Here is an 18,197-nt window from a genome sequence, read left to right on the forward strand (position 1 = left end):
TTTTTTCACATTTCTTACTTTCTGTGGGTGTTTATATTTATCCAAATATAGTGGGAAGAACATTGGGTAAAACAATCTCTTATTTTTTGGCTTTTGGTTTCCGCCTGCCCTCTGGAGATACCATCAGGGTTCCAGGAGCATGGGCTGGCCTGAGGGAGGAGAAAAGTGGGCAGTGTTTCTTTTCCTGCCTCAAAGTAGACACCAGGAGCTGGTGTACTTTTAGGGATATTGCCATTAAGTGAAGAGGGAATGGAAAAAAAAACCCCAGATATTAAATTTACCTGAGATGTGTTCTCATGAAGATGCTTAGTTGGATATCAGTACCATCTGCAAATCTTTTTATATTGAAATAATTCAATGGGAGTATCCATTTTAAAGTTACTGGGGAGTATCCAGTCTATTCCTGGTAGGGAGAGCGGAAATCTGTTTTAATTGGAGCAGTTTTCTGGGAGTCGTGTTTCCTGCCAGAGCCGTAACAGTAGGAAGGATCAGCAGCATGAGAGGTTATAAAACCCCTGGGCATTTTACGTTTGTTTCAAGTAGCTGGATACAGTTAGAAACCACCAAAATTGGGCAAACAGAGACTCTGCACAAAGGATTCAGAGACTCTGTGTTAAACCTTCCCAAAAAGCACCTGAATCTGTAGAGACACACTTCCTGAGTTCCCCTCTGTGTTTTTTTTACTGAGTGGCTCATACTCAGAGTGCGGATAAAAATCCACTGCTGCCACAAACAGCACTCGAGATTTTGGTACTGATTATAATTAACCCTGATGGTTTCTGCCTGATTTGGTTCATTTTTGTGTTTGTAGGCAACACACAGGAGTGCAGAAACAAACTCAATTAACATTGGGAAGTGAAGCCAGAGTGTTATCAGATAACTCAGGGAAGTTAGAGAGCTGGAAGCCTTTAAAAATAGTTTTTTCAAGATAACTGTGTCACTCTACTTTCAGAAGAGAAACGTGTGGAGGTACGTTATTTTTAAAGCCAGTTTTGTTTCCCAAAATGCTTTGAAAATTGAGCTGATCCATTAAAATTGCTGTTCCTTCAGTGTTTCATCTTAGAAGGATTCTTCTACACAGGCATAATTTATTCCTGCTTGGCAGTGTGTCCGTAATACACATTATTAGCAAGCTCTCAAATTTTGTTCTCACTCGCTAAAATAAAGTGGAAAATTAAAATATTTTGTTTTATGTCCATCATCCCAGATTATCTGAGATTTATTTCTGAATGCAGTCTTTACAGAATGGGTGAGAAGACATCATTAGAGGTTAAAGACATCGTTGTGTTCTTATGTGGATTTTCACTTTGGGTTATTTAGTTTCTCAAAACTTGTGTCTCTTTAAATCCATAGATCATAAAAGTTGTGCAACTCTATTTTTAAAAGGTTATCGGTTTCAATTTACCCATTCAGGATTCTGCTCTGTCTACAATAAACATCTTTAAAAAGTGGTTTTCTGTAATAACACCCAGAGACAGCCAAACCCCAATGAATAAAGGGGTGCTTAAAGACTCAAACTCAGTCCTGTTAGAGCAGATCTGCTTTCTATTTACAGTCAACTTAATATCAACTTAATTTTAAATTAATACTGCCTAAATAGGTTGCCAGTTTTTGTCACCACTAGGAAATTAAATCGAGTTGACTGTGCTTAAATTACTGTTTTCAATTAAGCAGAGCAGCAGCACTGAGAACTCACCCTGGTCCTGTCTTCCTGCAGACCTGGTGCCCTGCTGAAACCTCTGGGATGGATCCAGGGAAGCTCTTGTTTAAATTGTGACCTGGGAGGCATTTTCATACCAAGCGATATTCTGATGGAGAAAATTGGCAGGATGTTAGCAAATAAATATTATATTAATCATATTAAAAATGTGTTATTGTGGTTAAATGGATGGGTTTTAGAAGGATTTCAATGATCCAGCAGTGGATGCAATAGGATTTTGGGAGCCTGGAGAGGAGAAGGCTCCAGGGAGTTCTTAGAGCACCTTCCAGTGCTTAAAGGGGCTCTGGGAGAGTTGTGTGAGGAGCAGTGGTGCTCAAAGGGGTTACAGAGCAGGTGTGTGTAAACACCAGCATTGATGCTGCAGCAAAAAAGGCAATTTTATTTATTTATTTTTTTTTTAGGTGTATGAGCATGAAAATATTTAGAAGAGAACAGATTTCATTTCTGTATTTGGTGCTTGTGACTTTCCTGTGTATGATTTCCATTTCAACATCCAGAAATAGCTCCTGGATAAATTGTAGGGGAACGAAGAAGCGCAGAAATAGTCTGAGGACTTGAAAAAAACACACACGCAGAAGCAGAGAGCTAAGTCTGTTTGGCTTATCAGAGGGAGAGTCTGACTGCAGGAGCATCCCAGAGAAAATTCCAAGCACTGGGTGCCCTCCCATACATCCTAGGAAGTTGGTGTTTTAAAGGGAGAACCCTTTAAAGGTGAACTGCCTTTTGGGATGAATGGTCCAAGGAAAAGAGCACTTCTCATCTCTAAAATTGATCACTTTTCCTTTAAAACTATAGAGACCAGTGCAGGGCATGTTCTTGTTGAGGATTAGGTTGGTTGTGGGTGATGTTTAAATTGATGAAAGTATGAACAGTATTTTCTACCCAGGCAGAAAGAATTGCAGGAAGGCAGCAGGCGCTGTTAACCCCTGGCTGTGGCACAGGGGTTGTGTGAGGGGCTGATGGAGTTTGCTAATTGAAACATCAGGTTTTAGTTAATGGGCCAACCTCCACATTAAAATTACCACCTTGTTCCAGTTAAAAATTGCTGCAGAGGATGGCACAGTGGGAAGGGTGGGTTTGGGATACAGCTCAAATTAATGGGAGCTGGAGACAAGCCCGAAAATGTTGTGGAGCACATGGTGAGTATGGGAATGGAATTGGATTGCTGAGAGTGAGGGTTAAAAAGGTTTATATTTCTATAATAAATGTATTCCCCTATATAGTATCACAGAATCGTTAAGGTTGGAAAAGCCCTCCAAGACCATGGAGTTTCCATTGCTCACCACTGACCCACGTCCCCAAATTCACATCTACACAGCTTTGAAACCCCTCCAGGGATGGAGACTTGCTGCTGCCCTGGGCAGCTGTGCCGGGGCTGGACAACCCTTTCCAGGAAGGAATTTTCACAAAATCCAATTCTAAACCTCCCCTGGCTTAACTTGGGGCTGTTTCCTCTGGTCTTGTCCCTGTTCCCCGGGAGCAGAGCCCGACCCCACCTGGCTCCACTCTCCTGTCAGGGAGTTGTGCACAGCCCCTGAGCCTCCTTTTCCCCCCAGCTTCCTCAGGATAAGAGAGAATCTCTCAAAGCTGTAAAATACCTGTGGAAACCTGGGCTGGTTGGGAATGTGATGATGTGGTGGGTGCTGTGTGGTGGCTCTCCACACAGGGAGGGATTTATCCTGGGAAAATATCTTAGGGAACTGTATAAAATGGAGTTTAAAGTGTATGCCAGCACCAGGTAAAATGATGCAGCAAGAATCCTGTGAGCAGCAAGACAAAGTCTGTATTGAAATCCTCTGGCTTCAGGTGATGTATTGTGATAGCTGGATGTCTCCAGGTGATTCCTTGTGCTCCTTGAAGCCAGACTTCACCGAGGGACAGCCGGACACTATTCATGGCATTTCCAGAAGTGCCACGTGCATTGATCGGTCTTTGTCTGCATCTAAAACTCATCCCTGCCAGTTCTGCCTCGCCATCAGAACTCCTGGCCTGACTGATGTTTGAAGTGATCTAAGAATACCTCAGATGTATTGTCAAGGGACTCAGTGCTAAATAAATTATAGGAAAGATGAGATCCTAGCAAGCGTTTGGATAACATAAGCAAGATTAATGGTTTGGAGCCTGTTTTCTGAACAGTGGGACGTGATTGATCAAAGAGAAAAAATCGTCTCCGTGGCTCCTTTGTACCAAAACTTTCAAGAGCTGAAAATGAGCAGCTGAAGTAAGAAATGCAGAGTTTAGGGAAGAACCTTGTGATGAAAAACTAGGGTGGGAGGTTATGAAAGTACAGGTTGACAGCTCTGTCCTCTTTATCAACCTTTCCCCATAGGGATCTACTGTAGAAGATTTTGGGCAGGCTGCCGTAGCCTGGATAGGTACTTTGAAATTTTTTTACAATGTTTTTAAAAATCAAAGACTTTTATTGTGCTGTGAGTAAGATTGGAGTTTCTAGAAAGCTGGTTTCTTCTGTTATCCAGGGAAAAAAGAGCTGAGGAGGTAGAAGGCTGATCTCCCAGGAAAGGTGACTGTGCCTCAGGGTCCGGGAAGAAAGGCAAGGGCAGATTTTCATGTGCCTCACTCCCTGCAAATGTTCCTTGCAATTCCTGCTCCTGAAGTCAGAATTTAGGACTTTGTTTCCATACTTGGTTCTCACCAAAGGTAGAAAACTGTGGCTTGATTAATTCCAACTGATTCAGGTTGGGATGTCACCGAAACCAAGCAATGGGAAATGAGAGATAAAGGTTATCCAAGTTGTCCATACCAACTCCTGTGACTACATGATTTTCCATACAGTTCTCTGAAATGGCCCCGTGCGTTTCATGCATTGAAGGGCACACGTCCGCTTGACTTAGCTGAAGAAGTTGGGGTACAAAACTGCTGCACTTGATGGAAATGTCGTTTTTTGCAGTTAAATTTTGCTGCTCTGTTCACTGAAGCATGTAAGGATGAGACTTAGGATGATATTCTGCCTTTTTCCAGTATCTTTCCTTAAAAGATGTTGCCCTGACTAATCTGACAGTGGGGATGGGCTTTCATTTAGCTCAGCCCAAATAGCAGAGCTGGTATAAGTATAAACACGAATGTGCTCATTCAATATCAATAGAGGAGACTGATTTTGTAAAAACATTGCAAGGAGAAAGATGGTTTAAACCAAATTTGTTCCATCCCCAGAATAACGATGTGTAAATTGTGATCATTCCTGCACTCAAAGTGCCAGCTTTAATTTGAGTCTTTTATAAACCACTTGATTGTTGAATATTGCAAAGAAAGGTAACCCCCTTGGAAGAAATCAGAAAGATGCATGCTATTGAGATAATTAGATACAAATTTGAGTGGGGATTTTTTTATTAAAGATTAAATGATCTGTTCAACTGTTTCAGGCCCTACTTGAGATACACACACACACACACCTGTGTCTAGCTTGTAGAGCATTTTCCTCATTAATTAAGAGCGCTTTCCTTGTGTTATTATTTAATTGGGTATCACAGGGAACCTGATGAGACAGTGAAATGGTCTTAATTGCATACAAACGAAATGCATGATCCTCCACATGCTGGAGTGTTCCACGACATGACCCCGGCTTGTCATCCTGTGCTAATGCACTTTCCTATTGTCAATTTTTCCCACTTACCAGAACTTCAGAAGTTTCTAATGTTTGACAACATTCAGTTTTGAACCATCTAAATATAAACACTCTTGGCTGTTTACGTTTCACAGGGATGTATCCCATTTCACAGGGATGTCTGTTTCCCTGCAGTTTCAAACTGATAATTACAAAGGTAAATGACCACGTTTACCTGGTAAAAATAAAATGTAACACTTGCTTTCTGTGAGTGTCCATGTGTGCTTCTGGATAGCCAGGGGCTTGCGTGGGAGCAAGAAATTTATTCTTCTGGGATTAATCCCTACTCTGCTTCTTCAGCCTTTTTTTTTTTTTTTTTTTTTTTTTTTTTTTTTCCCCTGTTGGGAGAGTGGAAACGAGAGTGAAAGAAGGAAAAAGCTCTTTCCCATGTCATGTTTGTCTGTGCTCATCTTTCCCAAGCAGCAGGTAGGTGTGTCAACACCATGAATTATGAATGGAGCTGCTGGAGCTCACGGAACGCTGTGGATACACAGTGGAATTGACCTTTTTTATTCATCCCTCAGCAGCAGAACTCCCTGTGAGGCTGGGAAAACCCAAAACATTCCCATTTTCCATGCTTGGGAAGCTAGTCCTGGATTATACTGATTAAAACTTGGCAAGGAGAAGCTGGAGAGCTTTCACACCTTTTCCAGTATGGAAAATCCTCTTGTTCAAGAGGATATTTCAATCTGAAGAACAGTTGTCAAAGGCAAAGCTGTGTTTTTCTCTCTTGGAAATGAGCTCTTTTGCAGTGTGCCAAGGTGTTTTTTTAGGTTTAAGGGGAAGAGATGGCAAGCTATGCCTTGCCATCAAGGCCAAGGAAAAACAAAAGCAGGGACTTAGCATGGACTGCACATGACACAGGAGCTGGGTTCTGGTGTGACATGGAGCAAGATCTGTCATTTGTCTGGATTTTTGTTTTCCATATCCCTGGAAAGGAATTGTTGATATTTCCCTTGCAAGGCTGTTTTCAGGCTTCTTGGATAAAAACTTTGCAGGGATTAGTTACATGGCACAGAAGCCCTTGTAGCTCTGGGGTTTGGCATTGGTGCCACTCCAAAGGAATGGTGAGAGCTGAAGAAAAAGCTGGTTTTTATCGTGCTCTGGACTCCTCGAGTGCCTTACACTGTCCTAGCAAAGGTAGAGTGGCAGTGAACCGACATCTTTTACCTTCTGGATTTTTGTATTTTGAATTTATGCCCATTCCAGCCGTCATCATCCAAGGAATTCGATAGTGGGAGGATCTGAATGGATTCCATTCTGTTTGTTGTTGTTACACCCGGTTTAATTTTTCCTGTTGTATTCCTGTGTGTAGACACAGCCTGCGTGTGACTGCATTCCTGATGGGGAAGGGTGGGGGAGCTGGATTTTACCATTTACCATCCTATTTAAGGTCATTTTTGCCTTCTTTTATTGTTTTCCTGAAACAATATCTTGGATTATTATTGTATTTTATATGAGGAAGGGCTGCAATAGGTGTAATTAATTTTAAATACTCAATTTCTCTTGAAATTTCCTATTTTCTTGCCAAAGGAGATTCTGGAGCTTTGTATGCCAGGAGAGGAAATGGTTATTTCATTTACCTACTTCTGGTTTTAAATCTATTTTTTAAATCTATTGGTGATTTTAATTGTGGTTAAGTCAAGAATTGGAGCTTGCTGATTTAAAACATTTGATTGTAAACTTTTTTTCTTTTTTTTTTTAATTGTGCTTTTGTTCTCCTAAAAGAAATTTCTACTCCCTGCTTGGTCAAATATCAGTCATACACTGCTGTCCTTTCATTAAAATTAGAACTCCTTTATTTTGGCCACTGCTTCTGTGCACGCTTATTTAAGCAATGGCATCTAATTAGTAATTTGAGAGTCTTTGTTTAATTTTTTATTATGTAGGAAACAAAGAATGATACTTTTCAGTGCTGATGTGTGCTAGGAAGTAATGTCAAACTTCCCTTGGAAAATGGAATTCAGATTAATTCAGCAAGCGTTTGTGTTCATAGAACAACTTTCCACTTGATGAATTCCTGAGAAAAGCAACAGCCTTCTCCCAAAACAGACTGGGATTGATCTGACAGGTGTTTTCACAGAATCCAGAATGGTTTGGGTTGGAAGGGACCTTAAAGATTACCCATTCCCATCCCTGCTATGGGCAGGGACACCTTCCACTATCCCAGGCTGCTCCAAGCCCTGTCCAGCCCGGCCTTGGACACTTCCAGGGATCCAGGGGCAGCCACGGCTTCTCTGGGCACCCTAGGCCAGGGCTCCCCACCCTCCCAGGGAACAATTCCTTCCCAATATCCTATCCATCCCTGCCCTCTGGCAGTGGGAAGCCATTCCTTGTGTCCTGCCCCTCCAGGCCCTTGTGCAAAGTCCCTCTTTCAGACTGTTTTAGAAAGTTTAAGGTGTGAAATTGTCTCAGCTTGTTTGATGTGGAAGGTAAACATCAAATAACTCACATGGTGCTGCTTTCCCTCCCCCTGTTGTACCCAGGTACTGAAGTGCTCTCTTGGTGCTTGGACTTTGTCACAAGCATTTTGCATCCCCAAATCTGTGTGTTCCCACCTGAAGCGGTTTCTCTCAGGCTGTGTGAGTGGAGCAGGGCAGAGTAGGGCTGAGGTCAGGGCTAGCGGGCCTTGTAAAACAATTCCAGCATCTCTTTGTACGGATCTGTTTGTCTTGTGATCCATCAAAACCCACCAGCTGGGGAATTTGTCCGGGCTGATGGCTCGTTTCCTCCTTGGAGAGACCTTCAAAGGCTACCATACAAGTAGTTGACATTCTTCTTCACAGACACATGGTTGTTCCAGGAGGTTCATTAATGCAACGCTGCCTTCAAGCTCTTTGGAAATTTAAGGGTCTCATTCTCTCATTTACACCAGCGCTGAACCGGGTAGGAATTGTAATGACTCGAGCTTTTGTAGTCTCTGTACAAAAAGGGAGATTGAATTTGATGCGTTTGGTGGGAATTAAGATGGGAAAGGAATATTAGATCATCTATGCTAATTGCGAGTAAATTAGATGGTGCAAATTCTGAGCAGAAAACTAAATGCACGCTGTGATTCCTTACGGGATGAACTCTGTCACAAGGCACTGATGGGTGAGACGAGGGTGTTAATTGCCAAGGCTGCTCTGATGGGGCATAGCTGATGTTCACTTGGGCGTAGTCCATGCAGCAGACAAAGAGGGAATGGCATGCCTTCCTCCCTGGACTTGATCTGATCCTTGATCTGATCCTGAGCCCTGGGCACAGCAGGCACGTATTCTTGAGTGTAATTATTGCCTTCATACGTAACTGCAAGGTTTTGATAGACTTGTTCAGAGCCTACAAAAAGGAAAGCAATGTAAAATGGATTTACATGTTCCAAGATCAGGAGGGACTGACATAATCCTCTGTTTGGATGAAAGACCCTCCTGAAGCTTGGAACTGAGCTTTTTTTTTTGGTCTTTTGGTAACAATTAATATTCAAGTAAAGTTACTGAGTCCAAGATCTTTAAAATCCTGATGGATCCTTCTGATGTGCATTTGGAAAGCTCTTCTATGTTGGCCTGGCCTTTAATCTGCTCAGTCTTCAGATGCTTCTGTTTTATCTGTTTCTGAAGTTCCAGAACTCCAGAAAGCCTTTCAGCCCAATTTAATATGGAATAAAGCAAAAAATCGTGGTTTGATTCCAGACCAAGTCGGTCAGGCAACAGTTAGATAAGTATAATTAGACTTGTAATTGGAATGCATTGTAGACAATTAGTTTTTGTAAATGTGTGTAATTTAATCCCAAGTAAAGGGTCAGGAGGACCTTGCTGTGAAAGAGGTTAAGGAGTAACATGTATAATTTCCAGGCCTTCTGATGCTCATGTCTGACACAGCTGGAGAGGAGCATGTCCATCTTTCCAATGGCAGCAAAAAATCCGCCCTCCACAAGGTGAGTCAGGGCTTCTGTTCTGCCTTTGTCTCCCAGTATCCGTTCCAAGAACAGCCTTAATAAATCCATGGGGGATGCTATAGCAGCAGTGATTTATAGAATCCCCCAAAAAAACCCAAAGTCTGTGAGGTAACAAGACCCGCTCTGTGGGAGTCCACTGAGCATTTAGGGAAGCTCCTGAGGAATGGGATCCGATCTCATCCCAAACTTGACTCGTGCTCTCTGTGGCAAAGGCTGCAGGATATCACCCACGTGGTTACACGGCGGCACTCGGGTTTTCTTCCTTCCTGCAATCCTTCTGTCAGGAAAGGGGCAGCCCTTCAGCCTCCAAGGTCAGCCCAGGAAAAGGGCCTGCTTCGCAGACATGTGGTACTCATTTGCTTGGAATTTTTGCCACCGCTTATTACAGTCCGGTGCAGCTGCAAGTTCCCAGGCTCTTGGTTTTGGGTTAGGATTGAACGGTAAGGGAGAAATGCCCCAACTTCTCCCTGGAATCTTACAGCACAGCTTGTATGCGGAGTGGGGTGTGCAGGGAATCTGTTCCCAGGGTTTAACAGGTCTTGGATCATTATGATTGGCCTTTATAGCTTTAGGAAAACAACCTCAGTGTGTTGTAGTCCTCCAGAATGGGTCGGTGGTGCTGGTGACCGGCTGCACCTGGGCTTTGCCGGAGTTCTCCGTGTTATTTATGGCTCAGGGACTGCACTGTGCATGACCCAGGTCCTGTCAGCACAGGTGCTGGGGCTGGGGGTGGATTCCATGGAAGGAGTCGGCAACGGGGACTTGCAGCTCAGTGTCAGTCAGCTACACCAAATGCAAAGCCTGGAAGAGCAGGTTCTGGTTTCTTGCCTCCTGCTGTAATAGCAGGAGCAGTGTAACCGTATGATTAACAGCGGGAGTCCAAAAGTAGCAGTGTAATAAATACTGGGAATTCAAAGGAAACCTCAGCTTCTGGCAATTACAGAGTTTGTGCAGCGGAGAGATGGAGCTTCTGACTCCAGTGTTATTTGTGACCTACTTGGAACTGAAATGTTGCAAGAGACTGTTTGTTTAATACTCAATTGCTGTTTTTTTTTAAAGTTACACTGTATTCAGGTTAAATACGATCCTTTGAACATGGACTGATAGATAAACATTCTCCTCAGAAAATTCCATCAGTTCTTGTTGTCTTAATTTTTACTGCCAGCAAGTGCTCGATGTGTTCCTTCTTTTTCCAATTGCAAAAACCCCCCACCCCAAACCTCCATAACCTTTCCTATCATGTATCCAATATTTTATAGAGCAATCACAAAGGGTAGTAAATTGAGTAAAACATACTATCCTTGACAGGATTTCCCTTATGACTAAATCCAATATGAACAAAGAGGACAAGGGCAAATAACTTCACTTATTCAGGTCATTTTTCATAGGAATCATAAAAATTAGATAGAAAAGGCCTATTAGATTATCTCTCCTCTCTTCCATTTTGCCAGTTCTGGGTTGTTCTCTACAGTAACCTTGTGAAATTTTACTTGTCCACATGGAAGAAAGATAATTTTCCTGCTGATTATTATTTTTTTTGAGTGGAAGATGGATGGATGGTTTTTCCATCTGGGCTAGAAAATACTTTTTGTGCTTCTACAAGGCTCATTTTTAACTTCCACAATCATCCCCTCTTCAACAGTTTTATGTTCCTCTTTTTGGGTGCTGTGATCTTATCATGAGGCGTTTCCTAAGCTCGGGCCCATGTTTTTAATTCCACCCCATTATTCCAGTTGTTCAAGTATTGGAATAACCCTGAGGCTGTCTGTAACAATTTCACCCCATTGTGTTTCTGCCCTTCAAGTGCTCGCCAGGATTGATGTACCAACAACAGCAGATTGTTCTTGCTGTATAGTGGGAAATGTTTATAAATGCTCTTTAGATTAAAATAATTTTCAATCCTCTTTAAAAGACATTCCCCCCTGCCAGAAAAGTATATATAAGATTACTTAAACCACCCCAAACAAAAAAACAAAGCCTCTTACAGTGGTTAAGGACCATGAAGAGTTGGAGAGAAGCTGTCAGTGCAGCAGCTCTAGAGCTTGTGTTTAACTCCACACATGGTTTAATTGCTGTGCTGAGCTTCTCACAAGTTGAAGAAAGCAGTGGGATATTTCTGACATTTGTTGCTCTCATATTAAAGTTGTATCAGTGTCCAAAAAATGCTAAAATGTATATGGGTTTGGAAGGAGTTAATGTTTAAGGAGTGTGTGTGCGCTTATCTGCTGCTGAAAGGTCACTGAGTAAATTCTTCAATGATCCCAGTGTTGTGGGGGTGCTGCTGAAATGACAGATCTTGTTCTGTTAAAAAAAAAAAAAAAAAAAAAAAAAAAAAAATCTGGGTTGGGACTCTGGAGCAAATGGGGATGTGTCTCATGTTGCTGAGAAATAGGAAATCCTTCTTCACAGGGCTCTTCTCAATGACTTCTCCTCCCAGTTTGTTCTTATACCCCAACGCAGCACAGCACTCGGCCTTGTTCAGCCTCATGATTCCCTTTAATCTCCTGCTTCTCAAGCTTGTGTAGGTCCCTCTGGATGCCCCTGTCCCTCAGGAGTGTCCCCTGCACTGCTCAGTTTTCAGGAGCAGGGCTTTGATGGAGTGAAATGGTTTGGCACGGTGTTGGAGCATGCACTGTGAGCTGTCCTATGGGTCCTGTGCCAGCAGCTCTGGGACCACACACGTGTGTCATCTTTACCTCTTCAGCACCTCAAGAGTAAATTGCTAGGAGTGGAATTTTGGAGGGAAAATAAGGGAAAGGAATGTGGCCAGCTCAGTCAGGGGGGAATTATGTGCCTTAGTCTGTTCTCATCCTACAGGAGGACTTGGACCTCCCCAGCATCTGCCAGGTTCCTGAATTACTGTAGACTCCTGGGTGATGTTAGGAAAATCAGGCAAGTCTATAATTCATGAACAGGAGATATATTGAATGTGACAGGGAAAACAAAGAGAAATTAGGATCCACAGAATGAACATTTGTGGCAGCAGCAGAGGATTCCTGGAAGCTGGTTGTGGATCTTAGTGGAACTGATGTGCTGCTATAATAAAGGGAAATAAACCTTTTATATATAATAAGGTGGCTTTTTCTGAGAATTGTTTTTTGATACGTGCATTTGGTTATATTTTAGTCTAAAAGAAAAGGCTCTCCTGATCAGATGTATTAGAAAAGAAGGTTTTATCCTTAACAACATCGATAATAGCCCTTCTCTGTCTCTATGGCCACATCTCATGTATTGATGCCACTCCTGGGCATTCTGCATCCTGATCCTTGTGTGGGAACACAGATCTGAGGGATCCTATCCCTGTTCTCTGTGGCTCTTGCATTGTAAAGTTTGTCTGCCTTTTAAAGCGGAAGAGGGGACTACAGTCTGTGGCAACACACAGGGATTTTACTTAAAAATACTCCTGTTTTGGGAGCGTGGCTTCACTGTGAAATAAAACTGGTATGCTTTTGCTCTGCTCTCTATCAAATCCATGGATGGGAGGGTGGCCATGTACAGACTTGCTGTACATTAATTTTGTTTGTAAAAGCGCTGTAATTATACAGCTCTCCTGCCAATTTGGCACAGGAAGACAAGTAAAATCCCAAGCGGAATGCTTTCCCCATGAAAAGTCTTTCTCCAGGGTTTTTTTCCTCCCTTAGCTTGAACATAATAACCTGATTGGCAAACCATTTAAAAAATGAATTGCAAGGCTTCCAGAGTGAAATGATTGGCTCTCTAGGAGTTATGGCTTTTGCATACGTGGGGGAAAAATCCAACTGTGCTGCCGAGATCCGCTGGGATGTCCTCTTGGAGAGCCTGCCAGGCTGCAGTGACCTGGAATGCATCCAGCTGGTGCGTCACCTCTGCTACCAGCGCTGCATTTCTTCAGCTTTTAACTCAATTCCTGCTCTCAGTGGCAGCTGTTTCATTCTTCTGCCAGAGATAGCTTCAGGAGGGGGAAAAAAAAGAGGACTGCAAATAGAGGGATTGTTTGGGATATTGGATCTAAACATAGATGATGGTGATGGCTGGTTCCATTTGTAGCTTCCTAAAGAAATGAGGCTTATACAGCAGTGACATCTGCTCATTGGCTGCTTCCCCACAGGTTGTGAGTGCAGGGGTCAGCTTCAGCCAAATTTTGATTTAAAAACGTGTTTTGCTCCAGGTTTTGGTGTTTGATGTAAGGGGACGCTTGATTTTAGAACTCAGTGATGGTTTCTTTTTGACCAGGTGGCTGCAGGCACTGACTGCAGGGCAGGGGAGGGAAAGGGGGTCATACAAAGCATAGGAGTGGGAGAGGTGGAGAAGTGAGTGCCTTGCTGGTGTGTGAGCCCTGATATAAGAGCAGGGAATAAAAATCATGGCAAAACCAAGTTGCGGTACCTCCCCCTCAAAGAGCGGCCTACCTTGTGTCCCTGGCTAGGCTTCTACCAGGGGATGTCTCCTGCTCTGTTCTTGCTCTGTTCCTGCTCTGTTCCCACCTCTCCTTGTGCTGCCATGACCATTTGTGGATCACTGAGGCTTAGGGAACGTTTCTGGCCATGTTATTTGGAGCTTAGATGAGCTTAAGGCGGCTGCGAGAGTGAAGGCCGGCGCGAGGCCTGTCTGAGGCGCGAGTGGCTCCTGCCGGCCCACAAAGCTGCTTTGCCTTAAGGGGCCTGGCTCCGGGCAGGATTATCCGCCTGCCTGCGAGAGTCAAGAGAGCCAAGTGGGCATGGAAGTGTCCCTGGGAGGAGGATCAGCACCTGTGTCACCCTCAGCGCCTGAGCAAAGCTGAGATACGGCGCTTTTCAGCTCCAGTCCTCGGGGTTTCTCTCGTGCTTTACAATCAAACAGCTTCGGGCCGAAGGGACCTGCAGGGATCATGCAGGTCACCCGGCTGACCTAATTCCCAGTGTGTTCTTAAAGGCATTGTCCAGGGGCTGCTGACAGGCTTGAGGCATTGCCCACCTCTGCAGGAAGCCACTTCCAGCATTTAACACCCTCTTGGTAAAGAAATGCTTCCAAATGTCCAGCCTGAAGTGGCCAGTGGGACAGTCCTCCCTTACCCGGCTCTTCGATGCTTCCCAGGCTTTGGTTAGCTCTCCCTGCTGGCTCCAGCTGAGCAGCACCCCCAGTTCCTGGCTGCAAGGCTGCTCTCCAGCCACTCCTCTCTACAGATTTGAGTGGATTTGCACAAAATCTGCTGGACCATGGCTGGTGAAAGCCACATTCTGCTGGGCAGGCTTTGTGGCCGTGCATTCCCGGAGGGAAAGCAGCAAGGCTGCGTCTTTGGGAATTGCACCAGCCAGGAGAATCAAAGCTGCAGCATTGGTTTTGGAGAGGACTTTGCCCCGTTTGGGATCTGGCAGAAACATTTTAGGATTCAGTGATGGGGAAATGCTCTGGCTGCAGAGCTCTTTAAGACACCCTCCCAGAGTCTGTGGGGAGCTCTCTGCTGAAGGAAGTAAACTGGTGACCTGGAAAAAGAAAATGAAGGGAACAAGATTAATCTGCTCAACAGGGAATGCCATCCTGGGATTTAATTTGTTTCCTGCCAAAGTAGCAGGAATCAAAGTGTTACAAAGTGTCTTGTAATTGGAGAGAAAAAAAATAAATATTTTGAGACATGCGTACATACATACATATATATATATATGTAAAAAATATAGAGATTGGATGGAGGCTCTGGGAGTGCTTTGGAGAGGCTACTCTGCATGATATCCTTTATTTAGCAACTGTCATGCCCGTGTGTAAGATGCGTAGTGATAGAACCTGTCCTGGGAAACGTCTGAAATCCAGAATCATGAAATATTTAGCGGACCGTTCACTGCTAATGGGCTCCAGCCCTGCGCCAGCGCCACAGGATCAGTAACAAAAGGCTCTGTGTACCAGTGCCAAGCTGCCTCAGACTGCTCTGAGTTTGTTCAAGTCTTATTTCAGGTTTTATCAAAAGCAAAATCTGAGTCCAGCAAGGCAGGGTTTGGTTGGTTGAAACCAGCAAAAGCTTGGTTTTTTTTCCTTGCTTGGAGGAAACCTGGGATATGTCATGTGTGGCATACACAGAAGTGAGTTATTTTTTTTCAGCAGCAGATAAATTGATGTGAGAAAAAATACACAGTATTGATTTTCCTTTTCCTGTGGCTTTTGAGAGGTTGTTAATGCAGCAAGTACACAAGAGCACTCATATGTCTGTCTGCACAGTAATCGCTAATAAATTGACTTTCTTAAAAACAATTTTTAGTTTGTAGTTTCAGTGACTTGATTTGTGGAGTAGATGATATCTCCTGGCACATAATTACTCATTTTTGGGCCGTGTAAATGGGGGGAGGATAAATTTTCCTGCATTATCTGTAGCACTGAACATCTCTCCTATTACTCATACAAGTTTTTTCTCTGGGTCTTCTTCCTTGCTGTAGCTGAACAAGGAGGTTTTTAAGGATCTGAGGCTTTTTTCAGTGTTGAAATTTACAGTACAGACACTTTCTAGAGCTAATTCTTGTGCATTGTGACACAGCAGTGGTCATGATCGTGACAAAGACAATGATTTATACTCAGGGGACCAACAATTCATTTCTCTCAGTGTCTCCAGAGTGACTGCAGGGAACTTGTTTTCCTTTGGGAAAAAAACCCAAACCTGCCCATGGTGATAATCATATTAACAGCACAGTGAGAGCAATTTGATGACATGTGACAGGATGTGATGTGATGTGATGTGATGTGATGTGATGTGATGTGATGTGATGTGATGTGATGCAGGGCCCTGTCTGTCTGGTGGTGGTGACGATCCGAGGATGCTGGGTAAGGCAGTGGGTCGGAGCTGACCCATGGAATGGAATAAGGTGTTGGTCCGTGCTTGGGGAGTTGTGGTGGATGTCCAATGGTCCTGAGGCAGGGGTGGGCACATGGTGATTCTTAGGGATCACTGGTGTTCACGGAGACTTCTGTGTTGTTCTTTGTTCTTGCTGTTCTGAGCTTCCAGTCAGAATTTGGTGGTCATTAATATTTTCTTCCCATTATTCAGTGCAGGATTGCATTGTGTCCAATTTCTCCTGAAGATGGTCTACAGTCAGTGTTATCTGAGATTTGTTGTCCCAGAGGTTTTGTTCTAAAGCCTTGTAGGTTGCCATGGTGGCACAAGGACCATGTTGTCACTGTTTTGAGAAGTGACAGACATTGAATATCTTGCTTTGAGGTGATTTATTCCCAATAACTCCTTGTCTTGGCAGTCATCTGGTGATCTTAGTTCTCATGACAGTGATCCTTCTTCGGTATCGTTCCTGACAGGATTTTCCTGATTATTCCCTTGGTCTTTGGTGTTGTTCTAATTTCCCACTTATTTTTAGCCACTTTTCTGGTTTTTGGTCTCTCTTCCCATGGTGGTTCTCAAGGTCCTGCCAAATCACAGATCTCCACTCAGAAACCAGTGCGTCTGTGAAGGAACAGTGACTGCATTGTGAGGTACAAAGTGAAATTTAGGACTTGTAATTCTTGCTCAGTCACAGCATTGCTTTCCCCTCCCAACTTTATGTCCTGTTTACAGTGCAAATGGTTTCTGCAGGAGGGCCATGGACATCTGTGTGTTTGGCTGTTTATTGCAGAAAGCTTTTAGTGGGTCAAGGAAGCACACGGAGGGGAGCTTTTGGAGTGGCCCGTGAAATGATTTTGCTTAGCTTTGTTTTAGCACTTGCACAAACCTCTGCTCCCTCCCCTTGGGTCGCAGCTTTCCAAGCTGTGCCAGCAAAAGCAGAGTCAGGCTCTGCTAAACTCAAAGCATGGGGCACATTTAATTTGCATTTGTGCAGAGGTGCTTAATTACAAACACCTCTCATCCTGTCACAGTACTCCTGGTAGCTCCTTGATTGCTCCCAGTAGGGAGCTGAGCAGCTTTGAGGGTGGATGTTGTTCCCTTGGATTTAGGAAGGTTTTCCACATCCCTAGGAGTGGTGTGCCGTGAGATGGATGAGTAAAGGTCAGTGGTTTGATGTTCCCAGAGGGATGGTTATTACAGGATATAATCATGGACTCACTGAATATCCCAAGTTGGAAGGGACCCACAGGGATCATTGTGTCCAAATCCTGGCCGTGCTCAGGACAACCTCAAGGATCCCACCATGAATCCCACCCCGAGGATGTGTGTGAACCCTCCCTGAGGATTCACAGTGGGACCAGCACTTCTGAACTCCGTCTCTCAGGGATTTGGTAGGTGGAATAGCATGTACCACCTGTAAACCCATGGATGGATTGGAAGGAAAGCTTCTGGTGAGACAGGAAGAGCAACCCCAAACCTGAGCTATCGCCTGAGGAAACTTGGGAATTCCCATTAGAAAGATTTAGATTAGAAAACACATCTGCCAGGAGTTTGCCTCTTGGAATTTCATCAGGGAAGTACCACCTTGTTTACTTTTAAAGATTAAAAAAAAAAATTTAAAACAACACCAAAAAACCCACCTAAACCCCTCCTGAACATTGCGTATCTGTATTATTTATATGCCTAGAACTAGACTTCCTCTTGCATTGCATCCATATCCTCTCAAGAGATGGTCCCAGGATATTCCAGGTCCTACTTTGGACATGCAAGCCTTAGATCCAACTTGGAAGTTGTCAGGGAAGTGTTTTCTACCGAAATACAGATATCCCCTTCTCAGCCCCTCAAGAAACACTAAAGCCTGTTTGGAGGAGTGAAAGTGCGGTACAACATTTAGTTATAAATTGAAGATTTCCAAGCTATGTTGACTTAGAGCATCTGTTAGTGAAACATGTCTGCTCTGCAGACAGCTTTTGTACTTGTGCTGTGCAAGCACATTTCAAACAAGCACAGCAAATGTGCTGCTGAGAACAATCCAGCGGTGCTGCTTGGGTCATTTAGATGCCTTAATAGGTCTTTTCTTTTTCCTTGCTATCTGTATTAAATCAATGATTCATATAAATTATGCCAAAGGGAGTTAATTGTTATTGCA

The 18,197-nt window shown here is 43.6% G+C and overlaps 1 protein-coding gene across 6 annotated transcripts in view; it reads left to right on the plus strand.

Annotated features, from left to right (window-relative positions):
- Positions 1 to 18,197, plus strand: part of FAM168A (family with sequence similarity 168 member A) — a 121,004-nt gene that overhangs the window by 11,013 nt on the left and 91,794 nt on the right. For 2 of the 6 annotated variants that reach the window (XM_040054725.2, XM_040054730.2), the window contains exon 2: positions 9,173 to 9,255. The exons of 2 other annotated variants lie outside the window; for them this stretch is intronic. In XM_040054725.2, coding sequence (XP_039910659.1) covers positions 9,181 to 9,255 — 75 coding nt within the window. In that variant the 5' untranslated portion in view covers positions 9,173 to 9,180. Of the gene's footprint in view, positions 1 to 944; positions 970 to 9,172; positions 9,256 to 18,197 lie in introns of those variants that run through there. 2 more of the 6 variants (XM_040054728.2, XM_058424066.1) reach the window with 2 other exon arrangements.

This window comes from Hirundo rustica, chromosome 2, assembly GCF_015227805.2.
Source record: "Hirundo rustica isolate bHirRus1 chromosome 2, bHirRus1.pri.v3, whole genome shotgun sequence".
Lineage (NCBI taxonomy): Eukaryota > Metazoa > Chordata > Aves > Passeriformes > Hirundinidae > Hirundo > Hirundo rustica.